Here is a 23,436-nt window from a genome sequence, read left to right on the forward strand (position 1 = left end):
AATACACGCACGAAACGCAATTTTCAATACAAAATCAGAAATATATGTTTCGATTAAACAGCACGTTGTACTGTAGTGTATTCGAAAAAATTTTTTTAGCCTTCAGAGGTAACGTTCAAAGAAAAAAAAAAAAAAAGCCAGAGGGTGAAACAGTTTCCCAAGTAATTATATAGACATCTCTCTTGAAAATAATTAGTTCAGAATAACTTTTTCTTCACAAATGGTTGAGTCACTAAACTTAGACGGCTATAAATCTAAGATTAGAGGTTTGAAACTATGAAATTAACCCACGCGGAGTAATTATTAACGGTTAAAGCCAGCAAGTATGTACTGGCGCTCTCTGCCGCAGACCCCTCGTTTCCTCCTCCGCCGGCTCCGCGGACTCCTTGATCGCAGTAGAGCCGTGGCCCCGCCCCGCTGTGGCCCCGCCCCGCCCCCTCAGCGTCACCCACCCCCCAGGCTGCCGCGTTGCCTTGGAAACTGCCCCAACTCCTCGCAGTGAGGACCAAGATGGCGGCGGGGGAGCCGGGCGATTTGGGCGTCTACAGCTTCAGATTCCTGCCTCAGAAAACCTTCCAGTCTCTGAGCACCCCGCAGACTACCAGCCGGCTCCGCCAGTGGTGAGAGGCCGAGGGGCTCTTCTCTGTGCCCCTTGGCCTTCTCTGTTGTGGAGGCGCGGATCGGGCGTCGAGGCGGCCCCGTCCTGAGTGAAACCCGGAGGCAGCGTTACCCTCAAGAAGGGCGGGCTCCGTGGGTGGGACGGATGAACGTGCTGCCCAGAGGGTACCAGCCCGAGTTGACCGTCCTTCTCTTCTCTGCCCCAGGTCTATGCTGGGTAGAATCGAGGCGCAGGCGTTCGGGTTTGACCAGACGTTTCAGACTTATCGCAAGGATGATTTCGTTATGGTTGGTATGGAAGTTGGAGCGTTCCTTGAACCACTGCTGATGTTGCATTTTTTTTTTCTACTTTGGTATAGATTCTGGTGAACACGGTATTATTCTGTGACGACGTTTTCTTGAAGTTTGAGAATAATAAAACGGTTCAATCGATTGTTTCACAGGAACATTTATGTTTTCCATCACCATAAATTAGCTCTTCAGTATGCCGCCATAAAGAACTTTTCAATTTTGGAAAGATAATCTCTCCCTGGAAAATCGGTCTCTTTTTTAGTAGGCACATCTCATTTTTAAATCTTATCCAGCTTTATCACCAGCTTTATTTACTAGGCTTAGCTTCAAATTACTTTTGGTAGTTTCTCAAAATTAAATCTACCCTGTGAGAAGAGGCTCTATTAGCAGTTCCGTATGAAGAATTCCAGAAAAAGTTTTAAGCAGTGACTAAGTTATTGAAATAAATCTTTAGCTGGTAGAGGTGGCTGCTTTGAAAGGGGGAAAAACATTTCAAAGTACAGATTCTGGTGTGTTCACTGTATTTCATTCACGTTATTTAAAATCCTAGGGGTTTTTTAGTCCTCAGTTAAATGGAAAAATACTTTTATTGTTTGTGATATTATCTTTGCGGTTCATGTCCTCAGGCATTGACTGTAGTGTCTAGTTGGCATAGTTTATTCACTCATTCAAAAACACTTCCTCAGGGCCTGCCCTGTGCTAGAAATTTTGTCAGGTAGTGGGGATGCCAGAAGGAAGAAGACAGCAGCCTGGCTTTCAAGGATCTTACCGACTTCTAGCAAGACTGCCAATAAATTTAAAAAATCAGATCATCTCATATAGAGTGATAGTGCAGTGAACAAAATATTAATCTAATTAACCAAAATATTTACTGTGAGGGTGTATTAGTTTTCAAGGGATGCTGTAGGGAAGTACCACAAACTGGGTGGCTTAAAACAAGAGAAATGTATTATCTTACAGTTTTGGAGGGTGGAGATCCAAAATCAAGTGGTTAACAGGGTTGTGCTCTCCCTGAAATCTGTAGAGAGGAATCCTTCCTCACCTTTTTCCTACCTTCTCATGGTTGCCAACAATCCTTGGCATTCTTTGGCTTGCAGCTGCAAAAGGTGAATCTCTACGCCTGTCAAAGCCCCTTAGCTCTCCTTCCTTGTCTCCCTCCCAGCTGTGTCGCTTCTCCTTTTATAAGAACACCAGCCATATTGAATTAAGGGCCCACCTTATTCCAGTATAATTTCACTTTAACTAATTGTATCCACAACAACCCTATTTCCAACTAAGGTCACTTTCCAAGGTCCCAAGGACATGAATTTTGGACAGGGGGCTGAAGAAATACTGTTTAAAATGAGGGTAGATTATTTAAAGTCTATTTCCCTTTACCTCAGATTGTTATAATGTTAATATGCTACTGATTATAATATTAATGACATTTCTCATTCAGCTAGATTTTTATAGTTTTTAATGTATTTCATTTATGCCAGGACTGGCTCTCAAATGAATTTTTTTTAAAGATCATCAGGATTTTATTAACTGAATTTTAGAGTGCTGTAAAAATTTTAATATAAGTCATTTATTCAACAAATATTTGTCGAAAACTTACTGTATCCCTGCTGGGAGGTGTTAAGAAGACAAAAAGAGACTTGATCCCAGCTTGTAAGTCATGTGTATAGGTGTGGAAGCTAGAAGTGTAGAAAACTGTCTACAAGACAAAATAATTGCTATATTGGAGGCTATATAAGGTGCCCTAGGCACAAGGAAGAAGATCACTCAATGGAGGAGCATTCGTATCAGAAAAATTTCATAGAGTGTAGAATTAATTTGGTTTGTTCAGTACACACAGAGATCTTCAACAGAATCAATATTAATCCGTAAAGCACAATAAATTTCTGTAATAGGCAGTTTTTCCAAACTAATTTTCAATATCTTTCATGTTTATCCTTTTTTCTTGTGAGTAGGCAGTATTCTCATATTTTAATATAAAGAAGTGTATTCATACAATCCTTAATTTTACTCATGCAACTAATTTGGAGGAGATAAAGCATTGTGGCTGAGAGAATGGCCTCCAGAAGGGGATTTACCCTGAAGCTACTGAATCTTCAGGACCCCTCACCAGCTCAAGCTCCTCACTCACAGAATCCCCTTCCAAGGAACGCTGAGCTACTCCAGCAGCATACTCACATGCTCATATGTTTTTGGAATTTTTCGAAATTAAATATTTTGTATTCTTAGTGAAGTTCACTCAGTCGTGACTGACTCTTTGCAACCCCATGGACCCATGGAATTCTCCAGGCCAGAACACTGGAGTGGGTAGTCTTTCCCTTCTCCAGGGGATCTTCCCCACCCAAGAATCAAAACTAGGTCTTCTGCATTGCAGGCAGATTCTTTACTAGCTGAGCCCCAAGGGAAGACCTTGTATATTCTTAGAACCCCTAAAATTGTGCATGCTTAAGACACTACAGAACCTGGATCCTCCCTTCATTTGACCTCTAGATAGCTGTCTGTCCAACTCTGCTGCTTACTGGCTGTATGACACTGGGCAAGTTATTTAAGGTTCTTCAACCTTTACTTTCCTACAAGATTCCTACAGTGCTTAACACTTAAGTACTTTCTGAAAATGAAAATAATGCTGAATATGTATTGAGATTATTATGAAGATTGAGTGAAATATAAAAATATTTAGCAAAATGCCTGGCTTATAATGTGCTGTTATTGTTACTAACATTTGTATACTACTTTCCAAAATGTTTTCCCAAAGCAGTAATGACTCCTGTGTGCCAGATTTAGCTTTCATCACTTTTTATCCATTTATCACTAAATTTTACAACAATCTGGTAGATTTGGTGTTTTGGCCCACACCTTAGGCAATGGCACCCCACTCCAGTACTCTTGCCTGGAAAATCCCATGGACAGAGGAGCCTGGTGGGCTGCAATCCATGGGGTCTCTAAGAGTCAGACACAACTGAGCAACTTCAGTCTCACTTTTCACTTTGGTGCGTTGGAGAAGGAAATGGCAACCCACTCCAGAGTTCTTGCCTGGAGAATCCCAGGGATAGGGGAGCCTGGTGGGCTGCCATCTATGGGGTTGCACCGAGTTGGACACGACTGAAGTGACTTAGCAGCAGCAGCTTACAGCTAAGGAAACTGAAGCTCAGAATGGCTAAATAATTTGTGCAAGCTTGCCCGGCAAATAGCAAAACCTAGACTGTTTGGCTCCAACTTCCATGTCATTTTGACTACAAAACCCATAACTGAGCAAAGAGTGCTGCTTAAAGTAGGATTCCAGATTTTGAATTTTCCCTTAAAATTTAGAAACAGATTTCAAAAGTTTGTAAGGTAGTAAGTGGATGGAAAGAAGGAAATATTCATCCAGAAAATATTTCTTTAGTTTCTTAGTCTGTACAGATGAGCAGGACACAGTTAAAGAGGAAAACAGACCAAAAAGTGCATTGTAGAATGAGAAGCTGTATAATATAAAATGCACAAGGTACTGCGGTGGCACAAAAGAGAAAGTGGTCATTTTTGACTGAGGTGGTTAAAGGAAAAGGTTAAAATTAACCTTAAAAAAGGTCAAAAAAGTGCCCTTCCAAAAGACAGGGCACTTGAACTCTGGCCTGAAAGATGAATAGGAGTTTGTCAGGTAGGCAGAGTGGGGTATTGTTAAACAGGTGGTTGGGACAGTACTTTTTAAGATTCCTGTGCCATGCAAAGGAATTTGGTCTTTATGTAGCTGAAGAGTTGCTGAAAGGTTTTCAGCAAAACAGTATAATTTAAAGTAATGAGATCACCTGGCAGAAGTAGAGGGGGTGGATTGTTAGAACTGAGTCCGGAAACAGACTAAATTGGAAACTTATCTTCCAGACCGTATATGGTGGTGCCCTGAATTAAGACAGAAGCACTGAGATTGCCTGGAGAGATCTTTATGAGACAGGTAGTACTCAAGGACTGATGAGATAACTGACGGGCAAAGGAGGAAATGTAGGATGACCGAGTTTTTTATTTGGTTGACTAGAGTGGAAGATTTAAATGTATAGAAAATGGAAAAGAATGAATAACGAAAATGATTTCAGTTTCAGGCATGCTAAATTTGAGGTGCATCCAAGTGGCAGTATCCTAGATAGTTGAATATAAGATCTCACTTTGAGTCTCAAGAAACCTCTGTGCGTAGAATATGATGCTGGCATTCTCACCATGGATTAGAGATACTGACAGGAACCCTCCAAATTCACTGCAAGGGAACGCTTCAGTTTACAGAGCTTCCTGAAGGTCTGCACATAGCTTCTGCTTATATCTCATGGCCAGACTCTGCATATATCTCAGGATCACTTGCCACAAAGATTGCTAGGAAGCATAGATGTTTAGCTGAGCATATTACTGTTTAAAATAAAATTGAGATTCCTTAAGGAAAGAGAGATATGATATTGGATCAGAAATCAGCAGTCTGCCAGATACATGATTGAGTCAGACATCTACTTATATTTCAAATGTGTGGCATCTAACAAACATACATTTAAACTGTTGTTATGTAAAATTTCTAAAACATTTAGAAATATGTTTCTACTCTCACATTTTTAGTCCAACTCTCACATCCATACATGACTACTGGAAAAACCATAGCTTTGACTAGATGGACCTTTGTTGGCAAAGTAACGTCTTTGCTTTTTAATATGCTGTATTCTGCTTCTGTTAGGTTGGTCATAACTTTTCTTCCAAGAACCAAGCGTCTTTTAATTTCATAGCTATAGTCGCCATCTGAAGTGATTTTGGATCCCCCCAAAAATAAAGTCTGTCACTGTTTCCACTGTTTCCCCATCTATTTGCCATGAAGTGATGGGACCAGATGCCATGATCTTAGGTTTCTCATGATGTACTCTGCATATAAGTTAAATAAGAAGGGTGACAATATACAGCCTTGACGTACTCCTTTCCTGATTTGAAACCAGTCTGTTGTTCCATGTCCAGTTCTAACTGTTGCTTCCTGACCTGCATATAGGTTTCTCAAGAGGCAGGTCAGGTGGTCTGGTATTCTCATCTCTTGAAGGATTTTCCACAGTTTGTTGTGATCCACACAGTCAAAGGCTTTGGCATAGTCAATAAAGCAGAAATAGATGTTTTTCTGGAACTCACTTGCTTTTTCAATGATCCAACAGATGTTGGCAATTTGATCCCTGGTTACTCTGCCTTTTCTGAAACCAGCTTGAATATCTGGAAGTTCACGGTTCACATACTGTTAAAGCCTGGCTTGGAGAATTTTGAGCATTACTTTCCTACTGTGTGAGATGAGTGCAATTGTGCAGTAGTTTGAGCATTCTTTGGCATTGCCTTGTTTGGGATTGGAATGAAAACTGACCTTTTCCAGTCCTGTGGCCACTGCTGAGTTTCCCAAATTTGCTGGCATATTGAGTATAGCACTTTCACAGCATCATCTTTTAGGATTTGAAACAGCTCAACTAGAATTCCATCACATCCACTAGCTTTGTTTGTAGCAATGCTTCCTATCACCCATTTGACTTTGCATTCCAGGATGTCTGGCTCTAGGTGAGTGATCATACCTTCATGATTATCTGGGTCATGAAGACCATTTTTGTGTAGTTCTTCTTTGTATTCTTGCCACCTCTTCTTCTGCTTCTGTTAGGTCCATATCACTTCTGTCCTTTATTGAGCCCATCTTTGCATGAAATGTTCCCTTGGTTTCTCTAATTTTCTTGAAGAGATCTCTAGTCTTTCCCATTTTATTGTTTTCCTCTATTTCTTTGCATTGATCACTGAGGAAGGCTTTCTTATCTCTCCTTGCTATTCTTTGGAACTCTGCATTCAAATGTGTATATCTTTCCTTTTTCCTTTGCCTTTCGCTTCTTTTCAATTCACAGCTATTTGTAAGGCTTCCTCAGACAACCATTTTGCCTTTTTGCATTTCTTTTTCTTGGGGATGGTCTTGATCCCTTCCTCCTGTACAATGTCACAAACCTCTGTCGTAGTTCTTCAGGCACTCTGTCTATCAGATCTAATCCCTTGAATCTATTTGTTACTTCCACTGTATAATCATAAGGGATTTGATTTAGGTCATACCTGAATGGTCTAGCAGTTTTCCCTACTTTTTTCAATTTAAGTCTGAATTTGGCAATAAGGAGTTCATGATCTGAGCCACAGTCAACTCCTGGTCTTGTTTTTGCTGACTGTATAGAGCTTCTCCATGTTTGGCTGCAAAGAATATAATCAGTCTGATTTAGGTATTGACCATCTGGTGATGTCCATGTGTAGTCTTCTCTTGTGTTGTTGGAAGAGGGTGTTTGCTATGACCAGTACATTCTTTTTGCAAAACTCTATTAGCCTTTACCCTGCTTCATTCTTCACTCCAAGGCCAGATTTGCCTGTTACTCCACATATGTCTTGACATCCTACTTTTGCAGTCCAGTCCCCTAAATGCAAAGGACATCTTTGGGTGTTAGTTAGGTCTTGTAGGTCTTGTAGGTGTTAGAAGGTCTTATAGGTCTTCATAGAACCATTCAACTTCAGCTTCTTCAGCATTACTGGTTGAGGCATAGATTTGGATTACTGTGATATTGAGTGGTTTGCCTGGGAAACGAACAGAGATCATTCTGTCATTTTTGAGGTTGGATCCAAGTACTGCATTTCAGGCTCTTTTGTTGACTATGACGGCTACTCCATTTCTTCTAAGGGCTTCTTGCCCACAGTAGTAGATATAATGGTCATCTGAGTTAAAGTTGCCCATTCCAGTCCATTTTAGTTCACTGATTCCTAAATTGTCAATGTTCTCTCTTGCCATCTCCTGTTTAACCACTTCCCATTTGCCTTGATTCATGGATCTAACCTTGCAGGTTCCTGTGCGATATTGCTCTTTACAGCATCAAACTTTACTTCTGTCACCAGTCATATCCACAACTGGGTGTTATTTTTGCTTTGGCTCCATCTCTTCATTCTTTCTGGAGTTATTTCTCCATTCTTCTCCAGTAGCATATTGGGCACCTACTGACCTGGGCAGTTTATCTTTCAGTGTCCTATCTTTTTGCCTTTCATACTGTTCATGGTTCATTGCCTTTTCATACATGTTCATACTGTTTATATCAGTATCTTTGTTATCACTCCTATTTGGGAATAAAAAAGTCCAAAACATGTCAGCTTTCTTAAAGCTATCCGAGATTCAGAGAATCACTTCTAATGCCTCATTGGAAATTCTATAACAAACCCAACATAACATTTGTACACATTAAGGCAGGCTGTTCTTGTGTTTTTTAAGAAAATTCATTCTTCAGGTGTATAATTATGATTTCAATAACAACTATTGCTTTATTTGAGGGGCCTTTTGTTATTGCTGTTGTTCAGCTGCTCAGTCGTGTCCAACTCTGTGACCCCATGGACTGCAGCACGCCAGGCTTTCCTGTCCATCACCAACTCCTGGAGCTTACTCAAACTCATGTTCATCGAATTGGTGATACCATCCAACCATCTTGTCCTCTGTTGTTCCCCTTCTCCTCCTGCATTTATATCAGTATCTTTGTTGTCCCTGGACCTTTTATGAAGACTTATTTCCATTGGCTCCAGGCCAATTCACTGCAGGCCACTTAACCTACTTCCATTCATAGTGACATTTAAAATGTAAGTGGATTCCCCCCAGGTATAATTACTAAATCTGAATTAAATTTCCCCTTTTGCTGATTCTTTCAGAAGACTTCTAAAAAGCATTCAAAACCAGTGTTAATTGGGGTTGATTCTAGCATACATGTCTTTTTAAAATGTGTGTTATATGAATTAAAATAGTTGCACAAACACTCCTTATTTGGCTTCTTAAATTTATAAAGTAACTTCCTTTTTTCTGAGTAAGATTTTTTTTTGTAGTTAGACATATATGATACCTGTAAGGTGTTTGTCTTTAATTTCCACCATTTGAATGTAAACACCATGGGACCAGGGACATTGTCTTGCTTGGCATAATGTAGACATTATGCATTTGAGTACTTGTTGAATGTTGCACTAATCTTCACTCACATATCTGGTCCTCTCCACTGTTGCCTCTCATTAAATGACATTCATTCTGCCTGATTTTTCATGCAAAAATTTGGGGAGTCATCTTTGAGTCCTTCTTCTCCCATTGTCCCTTTCTTCTAAATATTCATGGACTCCATCTACTTCTCTCCCTCCCCACTTGCTATCATTTTGACATGTGAACATCAGACCTTCTTGGATTACAGCAGTACCGTCTCTCTTAACCAGTCTTTTTACAGCCCCTCACTTCATTCTCCATACCACAGAAGGAATGAACTTTTAAAAATATGACTCTAATCACATCTTTCCTTTGTTTAAATCTCTTCAGTGTCTTCCAACTGCCCTTAGCTCAAAATACTGATCAATCTAGAGCAGTGTGAGATTAAGATAAAAATTTTTGACTTTTGACCTCCAAAGTTCAGTTTAACTCCCCAACGTCATTAGACCCACTGGCCCATCGACTCTGGTCACACTGAACCTTGTTACTTCTTTTTATTTTTGGCAGCACTGCGCGTTTAATGACTGGACTGCCAGGGAAGTCCCATGAACCTCATTACTTTTCTTCAATGGGATGTCCCCTCCATTCTCACCTTAAAGATTTTAAACTCGCCATTTTCTCCACCGTAAAAAGATAGTCTTTCCAGTGTCACGCTGAAACCAGCTCAGGACAGCTCAACTGCTAAATGTTCAGGAGTCTTTGCTGGCTGTTAAACTGTTGGCAATTTGAAATCCACCCTGGAAATCATCAAATGCTACAAATCAGGGCTTTTGGGGAGGAAGGTGTTTCAGTTATTAAGCATTTACCAGTATATCTTTTTTCCAGCTGACTCCTACTCAGCTTTTAGATCTGAACCTAAATGTACTTCTGCATTAACCTTTCATCCCACAGCTGTTAGAGTAGGTCTGCCTACTATATACTTCAATATTAGCACCTTGTATTTTTTCATTACATTCATGGTACGTTAATATCTTAACATCTCTCCTTTCAGTTTGTTGATTCTATGAGGGCAGGACTATGTTCATTTGATTTTGGGAATTAGGATACTTTCTGTTGAGTGTTAGGAGCAGGAGCCAGATGTAGAAAAATAACTGGAAGACAGAAGTGAAACAAGATAGACTCTTCTTTCAAGAAACCATTTAAGAAAATAGAGCAATAGCTTAAAGGAAGTGTCGCAATAAGAGAAATGTTTATTGAAACAATCTGAACAGCAAAGAACAATTCACAGAGTCAACAATCTAATACCCCAATCTAATCCAACCCTCTCAACCCCTCTCTTCCCACAAGCCTACAACTATCGCTGCTTAGGTGACTATTGGCAATGGTTTGGTATATATTCTTCCATTCTTTTCTTTATGTTTGTGTAAAGATTTTTGTTTTTTTCATATGTATTACTCTTAAACTACTCTTTTTACTCAAAATACTTAACGGCTTTCCTTCAAAGTCAAAACAGTAAACTGAGTAACTGCTGTATGCCAGGCCCTGGCAATATAACAGTGAATAAGGAAAACAAGCTTCTGAAGCTTGCATTCTATTCTATTACTTTGTTTTCAATAACTGCATGCCATCTAGTGTAGATGTACTGTATTCAGCCATTTTATTTTATTATTATTCAGCCATTTTATTCAGTCATTCTACTGATGGGCATTGAAATTCTTGGGCATTGAAATTTTCAGGTATTGACACTACAGATAATACTATTAAAAAATTCCATGTACATAAATTTTACCTACTGATGGTTTCATTTTTGTATAACATACCCAAAAGTTGAATTTGTTGGATCATAAGTTACATGTTTTTAATGTTAAAGATAATATCCAGTTCTCTCTGGATATGAAGTTATAAAGATTCAGACTTCTACTAGCAGTATGTAAGAGTGCATATTTTCTGGTACTCCTACCAAAAGTTACTAGTCTTTTTAAATCTTGCCAATATAGTGGGTAAAAATGATATCTTCTGGCTTTTATTTTTATTTTTCTCACTGCTCTTGAAGTTGAGGATCTTTTCATAAGTTTGTTGGCTATTTATATTTTTTACATGGCTTTTTGTTATCTTTTGGCTGTGTTTAAATCGGGTTGTCAGTTTTTCTTATCATAAATGTTGGGCTTTTTTAAGCCAGTAGGAATATCAACCTCCCTCTCTTTTAAATCATATTTGTTGCAAATATTTCTTACCAATTTGTTGTTTTTCTTTTATTGCTCATCCTGGGCATCATTATTTTCTGACTGCCCAATATTTTTTGAACATACATGTGATTTGGAGTGATTTTCAACCTTCATTTTTTAGGAGTCCAAAGCAGAATCCAAAACACTTGCTTTTTTTAGGTATAATTGTCATGGGCTTCCCAGGTGGCTCAGTGGTAAAGAATCCGCCTCCCAAGGCAGGAGATTCAAGAGACATGCATTCGATCCCTGGGTCAGGAAGATCCCCTAGAGAAGGAAATAGCAACATGCTCCAGTATTCTTTCCTGGAAAAGTCCGTGAACGGAGGAGCCTGGAGGGCTACAGTCCATGGGGTCACAAAAAGTCAGACACAACTGAGTGGCTGATCGTGCATAACTGACATAGGATACTATTCCAGGTATAATATAATGATTCACATACTGCAAAATGGTTACCATAGTAAGGCTAATTATCTTTTGTCACCATGCAAAATTACATTTCTTTTTTCTTGTGATGAGAACTTTTAAGATTTATTCACTTAGCAACTTTCAAATATGTGATACATTAATTATAGTCACTGTGCTATTCATTATATACCCTATAACTAACTTATCTTATAATTGGAAATTTGTACCTGTTGACCTCCTTCACCCATTTCATCTACCTCGCAACCCTTCTCTGTGGCAACAACCAATGTGTTCTCTGTATCTGTAGGTTTGATTTGTACTCACTCACACAGTTGTGTCAGACTCTTTGTGCCCCTTTGGTCTGTAGCCCACCAGGCTCCTCTGTCCATGGATATTCTAGGCAAGAATACTTGAGTGGGTTGCCATTTCCTCCTCTAGGGTATCTTCCTGACCCAGGGATTGAACCCCTGTCTCCTATGTCTCCCGCATTGCAGGCTGATTCTTTACTAATGAGCTATCTGGGAAGCTCACTTGCTTGGTTTGGTTTGTTTATTTATTCTGTTTTTTAGATTCCATATATAAGTGAAACCATAGAGTATTTGTCTTTCTCTGTCTGACTTATTACACTAATTTACTGTAATACCTTCAAGGTCCTTCCATGTTGTCACAAATGGCAAGATTTCAATCTTTTTATGACTGATATTCCATCACATACATACATATATATATATATATATATAAAAACACAGCTGCTTTATCCATTCATCCATAAATGGACATATAAGTTATTTAGGTTGTTTCCATATCTTGACTCTTGGTAAATAATGCTCCAGTGAACCTAGGGTGCATAAAGCTTTTTGAATTAGAGCTTTCATATTCTTTGAATAGTCAGAGGTGCAGTTGCTGGGTAATATGTTAATTCTACTTCTTGTGTTTTGAGAAACCTCCATACTGTTCTCCATAATGGCTGCATCAATTCATATCCCCACCAGCAGTGAGTGAGGATTACCTTTTCTTCACATCTTTGCTAATGCTAGTTATTTCTTGTCTTACTGTTGATAGCACTTCCAATAGATGTGAAGTGATACCTCATTGTGGGTTGATTTGCATTTCCGTGATGATTAGTGTTGGGCATCTTTTCATGTCTTGTTTGGAAAAATGTCTATTCAGACTCTCTGCCCATTTTTTAAATCATATTTTTAGTTTGTTATTGCGTTATGAGTTTTAGTTATTTGAACTGCATTCCTCATATAGTTTGGATTAACCCCTAATCAGGTGTATGACTTGCAAATATCTTCTCCCTTTCAGTGGGTTGCCTTTTCATTTGTTGACGGTTTACTTCATTTTGTAATACTTGCCTCTTTATGCACTCAGAGTGCAAATCTAGGATCTAGTGTTACTAATCAGACTCATCAGTACAAAACCAGTTTTTCGAAAGTGAGCAACTGAGGGAGGTGGGAGGGGGGGTTCAGGATGGGAAACACATGTACACGCATGGTGGATTCATGTCAATGTATGGCAAAACCACTACAATATTGTAAAGTAATTAGCCTCCAATTAAAATAAATAAACTTACTAAGAAAAAAGTGAGCAACTTAAGGAAAGGTTCTGTACACAGAATCCTAAGGGTTGGTGGCCAAGGCATCTAGCTTTCAGGCAGGGCACTCCTGGCACAGCAGTGGCCTTGGTGAGGAAGGGATCATGATAGCATTTTTTAGTGCTTAGCGAGGCTATAGCAAGGGAGACTGTTTCCTCATCAGGGCTGCTCTACATATGATTCTGTATTATTCCCAGTGCCTTAGCCTGATTCTCTATATCTCCTGAAAACTATGTGGACTGCCTGAGATACTTTTAATAACTTTCTCTTCAGATCTTTTTGCCCAGAGTCAGCTGCTAGTGCCTAAAAATAAAACTCATGGCTACTTTTCCTTCTTTTGCTATACAGAAAGTTTTCATTTTTAAAAAGCAAACACAGCTTTTCTGTGTGCCCCTTGGATAGAATTAAATTGACAATTACATTTAGATTTAGATTTAGTTAGTTTCTCAGTCAAGTCTCACTCTTTGTGACCACATGAACTGTGTAGCTTGCCAGGCTCCTCTGTCCATGGAATTCTCCAGGCAAGAATATTGGAGTAGGTAGCCATTCCTTTCTCCTGACACCAGGATCAAACCCTAGTGTCCTGCATTGCAGGCAGATTTTTTATTGTCTGAGCCACCAGGGAAGCCAGTGGCTACCCACTCCAGTATTCTTGTCGGGAGAATTCCATGGACAGACAAGCCTGGCAGGCTACAGAGGAGCCTGGCAGGCTACAGCCTATGGGTCACAAAGAGTTGGACATGACTAACCAACTTTCACTTTCACTTTACTTTTTAGATTTGAGAGGTAGGGGGAGTGGGAGTAATGATTGCTAAGTTAATTGAGAGAACGAGGTTAAAAGAAAACAAAATTTCCAAACATTATTTAACTTCCTACTTTTCACTATAAATCATAACTTTCTATTTATTATATTAAGTTCCAAAGGTAGCTACTTGGACATTATTGTTAATAATGTTCTAAAGTGAAGGTAAGAAAACTTCATTTCTTTATGACACATTAATTACTCAGACATTTTACCTTCCCCAATTAAAGATTTCCCTTCCCCAATTTAAATAAGATTCTACTATAGTTATTTTAAAGTTAATTCTTATTATTGTGGATAATAATGTAACTAACTTTGTTCCCCTCAAATTTGTATTTTAGGCCTTTTTCAAAGATCCAAATGTCATTCCCAATTTGAAGTTACTTTCAGAATCTTCTGGAGAGTGGCTTACATTAGGTAAACAAAATTTATTTTCATCTCTTCATATTACTATTTTACTATTATAACAAAATTTCACTTGAGGAATTTTCATTATTAAAGTACAAATTATGAATAGTGACTCACGTTTGATAACATCAAGGTCAAAATAATTGTCTGTGCCAGGCCTGCCGTATATCTTCTCCCCAAGGGTCCACTATAGATATCCTGGCTTAGCACATAAGAGCAATTTTTCTCTCTTTACATTCATTTGGAAAGTATTTATTGTGCACCATCCTTGGACTCTGACAGATGCAAGGAATGAGGAATAAGAGAAATCAGAATAAGAGAAAACCTGTATTCAAGGAACTCACTGATATGTTTGAAAATATGTGCAGTAATATATCGCTGGTGTATCCCATAGCAATGGGAGCAAAAGGAGGGGAGTGGTCAATTCCACCCAAGGGAAGAGGGTCAGGTAAGAGTCCACTAACATGAGGGTGCTTGGGTGAAATCTTATTTGGGGCAGCCCATGGCTGCAACCAAAGAGAAGAAGGACTGAGAAGGCAATTCAGAGATCGTCAGGGCCACCCTTCAGTTTCAGTGACACGCTCCCCTCAGAGGAAGAAACACGGGGCCACCCCCCATGCAGTAGGTCTGGCAGGCAGAGGATTGGACCAGAGAGGATTACTCTTGAGGCTTCAAGTCTAATGAAATTTGCCTTGTCAAGTTTTAGACTGGCTTGGGACCATCACCTCTTTCTTCCCTATTTCTCCCTTTTGGACTACGAATGTCTGTCCTATGCCTGTCCCACCATTGTATTCTAGAAGCCTGTAATGTCTCATTTCACAGGTTCATAGCTGGAGAGGAATTTTGCCTCAGGACAAATTATACCTCGAGTCTTACCCATATTCGATTTAGATGGCACTTTGGACTTTAAACTTTTTGGTTGATGCCAGAATGAATTGAGACTTTTGAGGTTGTCAGGATGAAATAAATTTGGGAGGGGGACAAGGGCAGAAGCCTATGGACTGAATTGTGTCCCTTCAAACTTCATATGTTGTGGTCCTCCTAACCCACTGTGACCTCATTACTTTTTCCAAAGGCTCCATCTCAAAGTACCATCACTTTGGGGGACAGGGTTTTAACATTATGAGCTTTGGATGGACACAATTCAGTCCATAGCAAATGCTGTTTCTGTGTCTCAGACTAAGTGGTTTGAATTTAATTACGTTCTCTCACCATCCCTACCCTCCTGCCACTCCCCACATCAGACCCAGGGTAGGTTTATTAAAGTGGCAAGTTGCCCAGTGTCAGTCCCTCATCCTGTGGCCACCGACTCATGTTCAAAGATTGTCTGGTTTTATACTGCTGTTCTTTGGTTTTCCAATATTGCTCAGACCTACTTTATCACTTTCCAGGATCTTCTTTTCACTTTAATCCCCCAGAGAATTTTGCCCCTGAAACAAAAGAAGCTTTTCTTAGCAGCAAAGCTTTTGAAATAACTGAGGCAAACACAGTTTGTTTTTTTTTTTACCATCTGAGCCACCAGAGAAGCCTTGTGTCCATGGGGTCACAAAGAGTCAGACACAGCTGAGTGACTCACACACAAGTTCTTGGCTCCAGGCAGTCTTCTTGCCTCCACAGTAGCCCAGCTCAGGATCAGAACGAGAGCAATAGTTCCTAGCCAGGACTCTGGGTGGACAAGAGAGAGGAATTGCAAATAATCACCAATATTACTCTTCTCAAGCTCAAACTGCTTCTCAGATCAGAGATCCAGCAAAGATATTGGGGAGAGGACATACCACGTCTAAGTCTGCAGTCTTCCTAGAACTTTGAACAAGGAGAGCCCCATCCCTTTATGTCTGAGTGAGTGCGTGTTCATATGTAGGTGCATAAAAGAGAGAAACTGACTGAGTGATTCACTGAGGCAATAATAAAAAAATTCACCTTAATCTTTATATCTTTCTGTCACTTACTAGAACCTCTACTAATGGAAAATATATTCCTGAAAGACACATTCTGGAAATGTCAGGGAGGGAGTGTATGTTTGGAAGGGGGAAGAACTAAAGCTGAAAGAGAAAAATAGAGTACCAGATTAGAACAATAGATTTCAAATTTCTCTAATTCCATACTTGTAGTAACTTGAGTAGGACCTGGTTCAAAATTTACCTTGGCTTGGAGAAAACTTTTTGTAATAAACAATGTCAGTGAGATCAGAGGAGGAAATTTTTAATGGAGAGAAATATTTTCAAAACACCCTCAATGACTTTAGAAACACGCTTGTTACATTGATTAAAATTTTTGTATTATGAATTATAAAACATTAAACATAATACAAATCTAAAATCATATGAAGCAATTTCTATGTTTTTACAGGTAGTTCTGATATCATTCATTAAAAGTGATCTAAGAACCTCCTGCTACCCAATAAATGTATTTCATTTTCAAGTATTGATATTTTCTAATTTACATATCCTTCGTCTAGGCCTGAAATGGTGAAATTTAAATAAGAATTTAATAAAATCCCTAAACTAATGTGTCTTTTAAATATATCAAAACATATGTCATTTTTGTTAATTCTTAGAATCTCTGAATAGTGATATTTGTTTTGGAAGTAATTGAGAATACTAAATTAATTTTTATATCTCTTTATTCAGGAACTGAAGTGAAAAAAGTTGAAGCTATAAACGTTCCTTGCACACAGCTTTCAATGTCATTTTTTAATCGGTTATATGATGAAGCTATTGTACGAGACAATGGCTATATTGTTAAATGTCTAGATTCTTTTTGTGATCCCTTCCTTATTTCTGATGAGTTACGAAAAGTAAGTACAGAATTTAAAATTTTCACAATAGAATTTCATTTCAGGAAATGCTTAATGTCAAAAACTTCTGCCTGCCTAAAACCCATAAAATACCTCTTATCAATGAATAATGATCAGTAATAATCATTGCATGTAGGTGTCTTCTTGAATGGCACTTTTCTTATCAACTTGTTTATTTGTATATTTCATTAGTTCTCAGTGGGGTTTTACTGCCATCTAACGGGTAGAGACCAGGGATAATGTTAAACACCATACGATGCACAGGACAGTCCCCAAAACGAAGTTATCTGGCCCACAATGTCAGTAAACCCTGAGCTCACGAAACACTGGCCTATTAAGTTGATGACTATTTTTCTTTCAAATTTTCCCTTAACATGTGAAATGAGTATTTAAAAACATCCCTGGAGTGAAATAATCTGTCAGTCTCATTGCTGAGATCAAGAAGCTATTTGATTAACCAAGTTAATTTTTGTTTTAATGAGAGTTGTACTAAACTTGACATCAGAAGACATGGATTATTCACCTAATTCCTGATTTATTATTTACAAGAAAATAATAACCTTAGGCAAGTCATTCAGTATCTTGAGCCTCAAGATCTTATCTATACACTATGGAAATTAAAATGCCCATTCTACTCTCTTCCTAAAATTGCTGATAAAGTGAGTTGAGAAAGCATTTTATGAAATCCTGTTGAAATGAATTATTATTATTTACAAAGTGGTAAAAATTTAGGGCTGTCAAATAGATGTAGGTTCCAATTCAGGCTATGCCACTTAATCATGGTCATACTTAACCTCTCTAAGCTTCAGTTTCTTATATGAAATCAGAATAATGTAAGAATTTTGTTAGATAATGCATTTAAAATGCTTTGTACAACGCCCAGCGCTTAGTAATCTTTCAATAATATTAACTACTACTACTAATTACTATTATTATTATTTTACATTAAGAGAGATGTACAAGTCTAATGTATTATAAATCAGATAAAAATGAACTAGGGAAGCCATTCGTATACCATTCTGGACACAGAAATCTTATCTGAAGGAGACCAGAGGGCATCCCACCAGTCTATATATTGATCTTCACTAGAACAGTACCTAAAAGAACTCTCACTCCTATGCTCTCACCTCTATAGAGAGAGCCTCAGCAATGGACTTTTTAAAAGGATTTGGTTTTCAACAGAATACTCTGCAAAACCATCAGTTGCTGCCTGTTTCATTTCTTGCAGTGAATAGCACCTCTATTCAGGAAGTGTTGGGCTCCATGTTTTTTGCTGCTTGCCTCTATGTTTTGCTCTTGTGTTCTTTGCCATTCTGTGGCAACGGAGAAGGCTTTATTTAACTTTGTTGCTTTCTGGCTAAAAAATACATATATAAATAGCTTCTAGCTTTAGCCTGAACTGGAAAGGTCCCTCCCACTGTGTAGCAACACAGATTCTGTAGGCCGGCTCTCAGGTAAGAACTGATCATAGTATCCTTCCTGACTGGCTCAGAAGTTGGACTCATTAACTATTGCATATCTATTCTTGGAGGGCGACACAACTGAACAGATCTGTATGTGAACAAACAGGGAGATCAGACATAAAGCATTATTGTTTTAACATTCACTACAAAATTTTACTATTACAGTCTTTTAATTGCACAGCCTAATCAGTTCAGTATATGAGAGTCCTTGTGTTAGAAATGTGTGAACTGTTCTTTAAGGGCCAGAGCTTTAAGCAGCTGCAAACCTGGGTTTCAGTATCATATCATTTCCTTATCGAGAGGGAGGAAGAGCTGGAGGGGAGATGTGCTAATGTTACATGTGGCACACAGAATAATAAACTGTAGACCACTTCCTCTCTTTTTTTATTATTTTATTTGTTTTTTTATTTATAGCTGTGCTGCATCTCTGTTGCTAGGTGGGCTTTTCTCTACTTGCAGCAAGCAGGGGCTACTCTTTGGTTGCAGTGTGTAGGCTTTCTCTTGTGGTGGAATGCGGGTTCTAGGGTGTGTGGGCCTCAGTAGTTGCAGCAGGTAGACTCAGTGGTTGTGGCTCCTGGGCTCTAGAACACAGACTCAGTAGTTGTGGTGCAGCATGTGGGACCTTCCCAGACCAGGGATCAAACTCATGTCTCCTGCATTGGCAGGCGGATTCTTCACCACTGAGCCAGCGGGGAAGCCCTCACCTATCTTTTACTGTATATACTTTGGCTTTCATCAAGTCATTATAAGTAAATTATATACAGACAGTACCATAAAGTTTATTACTTTTAAATGCCTCTTTATGTAATGACCTTGGAGTGATTTTCATTTGAGATTAAGGTAAATAAAATGGTTAAGTTTAATCAATTTTCCTAATAAAAATGTGCTTCTTACTTCTAGACTGTGATTGTTATGACTCATGTGTCCCTCCTTTACCTGTATGGCAGTATTAAGTGTTACACACAATTTTTATAGCTTTTCTCCATCTAGAGTTCTTCTGTGTATTTATTTTCTCTTCCCAATTTATGTCTTGGTTACATTCTTTTGTTTCTTATATTTTTATCTTAGTGTATCTGTATTTTATTGTTAGCTTCCTTTACATTCTTTTTTCAAGTAAGTGGTGTATAAGCAATTCAGTAAAAAGGAATATGTTTTGTAGTATACATTCATCACCTGTTTATGTCCACCACAGTCAACAAATTAAGCAATTGTCTATAATGCACAATGTTGTAAGAAAATCTTCCACATCAGAGCTAGCCAAACTGTTTTCCGAAAGAGGTAGCAAGGGCACAAGAGAGCAAGAGTCCATGTAGGTTGGTGATGTGTAAGGTGATATTATTAGAGGAGAACAGGAAAAAAAGAGAGGTGATTATGAGACTCCAGCTACCAGAATAGTTCAAAATGGTGTAACTGCAGGCATAAAGAAAGTAGTAATCCAAACACTGTGAGAGGGCTTAGAAAATGAACATTTTTGTTTAGTTTCTTGGTGGAAGCAAAGACTATGATGGAAGAGTTTCTCCATTTATTTATACTCCCATTGTTTCCAAATGAGATTCACAGTGACTCAAGACTAAAATTGCGGTAGCACGAAATTACTAAAGATTAAACTAGAACAAAGAGAGCAACAGAAGAGAAGGCTTGGGTTTAGATTTATTCCTTTCACTGAGTGTCACTACCTAATGGAGGGAAAATAAGCGCAGGTCTTACAGATCTCCTTCTCCATGGCCTCGGGATTGGTTCTTAAAATAGGTCTAAAATCACTTTTAAACATATAAATTGAAACTTTCGAAAGCATAAAAATTAGAACCTCGAATTATGTTACATTAAGATGAATTTTATCATCTTATATAGGTTTTGCTAGTGGAAGACTCAGAAAAATATGAAGTATTCAGCCAACCAGATAGAGAAGAGTTCCTGTTTTGTCTTTTCAAACATCTTTGCCTTGGTGGAGCCCTTTGTCAATATGAAGATGTAATTAATCCATATCTGGAAACAACAAAACTTATCTATAAGGATCTAGTGAGGTAATGTTGCTCTATTACAATATGTAAATCTCTGGTTAGCAGAGGAAATTATTTAACTCTGGTAAGATTACCCAGCCTCCATTTGTGGATCTATTAATAACCAAAGTGAATAAAAATAGCACTACTCTGGCTCTCTCCTCAGAGCCTCCTTCTTCACTTCCAAACTAGAACATTTCATCTCCCTGACCCTGTTTTGGTCCTCAGTTCTCTCTTCTGCCCCTTGACCTTTCCTCAGCCAGGCCTGTCACTCACTCTATCCCTTACTGGCAACTGCTGTCTTCCAGGTCTCCCTTTTCCCCCCAGGCCTCCTTTTAAATCTCAGGGAGACATGAGATCCCTCAGGATGTTTGAATTTGGTTGACTAATACTAATAAATAATAGTAAAAAAAATTACCTTCGTTCTAAGGAGGGGGAAGAATTTTCACCAAGGTGTTTATCTTTTCAAAATTAATCCTAGGTTTGTTTTTGGTATTGCACTAGGGCTTTTTTTTTCTTTTTGAAGATCACGTGAGGATAAGAACTTTGATATATTTTTTAACTTGAGTGAACATTCTATGGTTGGGTTTTTCAATGATGAAGATGTTGGATCATGTTTATAGGCATACAGGATAGGAAAAAGTAAAAAGCAAAGGTTCCCAGAGTTTGGTTACAAATTTTTACTTTCATAGGCAAACAGTAGAACTAGCTTCCCATCAGACTCTTATTATTTTACTTATCCTCAACATCTTGATTCTCATAACCATTACACGTGTCATATAGCTGTACAACAAACTGCATGGTTCAGTTACTCTACTGAGTTTATTTCTGATACAGTTTTAAAAAAAATTTCTATAACCTGTTTCTGATTTTTATGAAACAGTTATTGTGTGAATTCATAATGATTATTAGAAGAGAAATTACAGAAACAGTTTCAGAAGCAGCATGCACATACCTACATCAAACATATTCTTATCATTTGCAGCCCATGAAAACTTACGACTTCTAGCACTCCCGCTAGATACTCCTCAGCATACCCCAAAAACACACACACCACGGCCACCACAGTGTGCTGTCCCTCACCAGCCACAGGAACCTGTGGAATTCCTCACTGCCATGTGCTGTGGAGGAAGAGGTTCTGTTAGAGATACTTGAAACAACTTCAGAACCTAAACATCACAGAAACTACAGTTTTTTCCCACAGTCTCTTCCTTGAATTCTTGTGATTCTCTTCTCTGTTTTGAGGGTGCTAAGAAATGTATGACTCAGAGTAATGGCCACTCATAAAATGAGTAGGCAAAATTCATGACATCGTATACAAAGAATAGGAACTTATCCATGGATTCACTTGATTAGGCCACCAGCAAGTGTTAATATTAGGCACGGAACCCTGGCAGGCCCTGAGGAGTCATCAGGAGGCACTCAGGAGTGCAACAGGCGTCATCAGGTGGTCTCTGACCTCAAGGAAATTACAAGTTAACATAGGAAATAATAATAAAGTAATTGCTTAAAATATTTTATAAGTAAATATTTTTTATATAATCCAATGTTCAGTTATGTATAGGCAAATGTTTATAGTTCTTTATACTGTAATAAAAACCTCAGAAGTTCAAAAGAAGACATTGTCAGTGTGGGTACAAGTGTTGTAGAATTTCTTGATGGAATGGAGTCCACAAGGGCCAGCAAACAGGAGGGCAGTCTGTTCCCAATTCAGGGGCGATGCACCCCAAGTCTGTCATTCTAGGGAGAATGAGAAGACTAGCCAGTTAGAGCATTACTTTTCTTTGAGAACTATTAAATATTTCTCTCAATGATCCAAGTTTAAGCATGCTTATGAGTTTCTTTGGTGAATGAGGAAAAGATATAAAATTGTCTTCTCAATACAACTTCAGTAGAAAATTATGATTAGAATAAACATCTTGATTAAGATAAAGATATAGGTGGTTCAACATAGCCATTATCAAGGGATATAGAAGTAGAGAAAGCACAGGTGGGACTTGAAATATCGTCAGTAGTTTCTCAGAATGCTGAGCCACATATCTAGTTGCGTCATTTGTACAAGCTAACTTATCCAAGAATATTTTTTTCTGTTCCTTTACTTGAAATTTGGGTGTTTTTATCTGCTTTAGAAAAATATCTGCTCTCTCTCTAATTATACATGCAGTGGCTACCTTACAGTATCTAACCTACACTTGCAGGTAAACATTGTTACTATTTAATTCTATCAAAGAAGTTGATCCCTTACATTTGTATCAGTAGATATTGAGGGCACATTACAGAGCCTGATTTTTAGAGGTCTCTAGCTCAAACAAAAGGATAAAAACATTCTTAAGGTATTTTTTCCCTCATCCATAATTATTAATATAACTCCTATAATAGACATCTTTTAAATGTTTTGGGAAATGCCTTATTTTCAAGGATTATGGGTTCTTTAAATCACATAGGCAATACTTTAAAATCATTTTATCAGAGTAAACAATCAATTGTTTCATTACATTTCAAAAATGTCTTAGAAATAATTCTATAGTACTAACAGTGCCTCTGTCTTTCCTGTTTTAGACATTAAACACACTCTTGTCAGATATTTTGGAGAGGTTCCCCAAACTACATATCTCCCCTAGATTTATGATTTGAACTGGTTTAGGCTTAGATTATGGCCTTCTGATGCTTATTAAGCAATAGGATTATTGTTTCTTAAAATGAGCAGAGCTAGCTAGAATGTTCTGTACACCATGACATTTAGAATCAATATGGGACAAATCCTTAGAAATTAGCACAAATGATATTGATAAGAAATCAATCATCATATTATTTTATTTCTAAATAATTAATATAATCATACTGTTAACATCCAGTTTTTTTTTTTTGGCTGTGCTGTGAGGGTTGCAGGAGCTT

At 38.2% G+C, this 23,436-nt stretch overlaps 1 protein-coding gene across 1 annotated transcript in view; it reads left to right on the plus strand.

Moving 5' to 3' along the window:
• The window catches only part of C15H11orf70 (chromosome 15 C11orf70 homolog), a 28,681-nt gene continuing 5,729 nt past the window's right edge, over positions 485-23,436 (plus strand). Inside the window, exons 1-5 of the mRNA XM_005689373.3 lie at positions 485-620; positions 825-906; positions 14,215-14,290; positions 16,912-17,078; positions 20,393-20,565. Of these exons, the coding sequence (XP_005689430.2) occupies positions 511-620; positions 825-906; positions 14,215-14,290; positions 16,912-17,078; positions 20,393-20,565 (608 nt within the window). The 5' untranslated portion in view covers positions 485-510. The remainder of the gene's footprint in view (positions 621-824; positions 907-14,214; positions 14,291-16,911; positions 17,079-20,392; positions 20,566-23,436) is intronic.

The sequence above is a fragment of the Capra hircus genome, chromosome 15 (genome assembly GCF_001704415.2).
Source record: "Capra hircus breed San Clemente chromosome 15, ASM170441v1, whole genome shotgun sequence".
Taxonomy (NCBI): Eukaryota; Metazoa; Chordata; class Mammalia; order Artiodactyla; family Bovidae; genus Capra; species Capra hircus.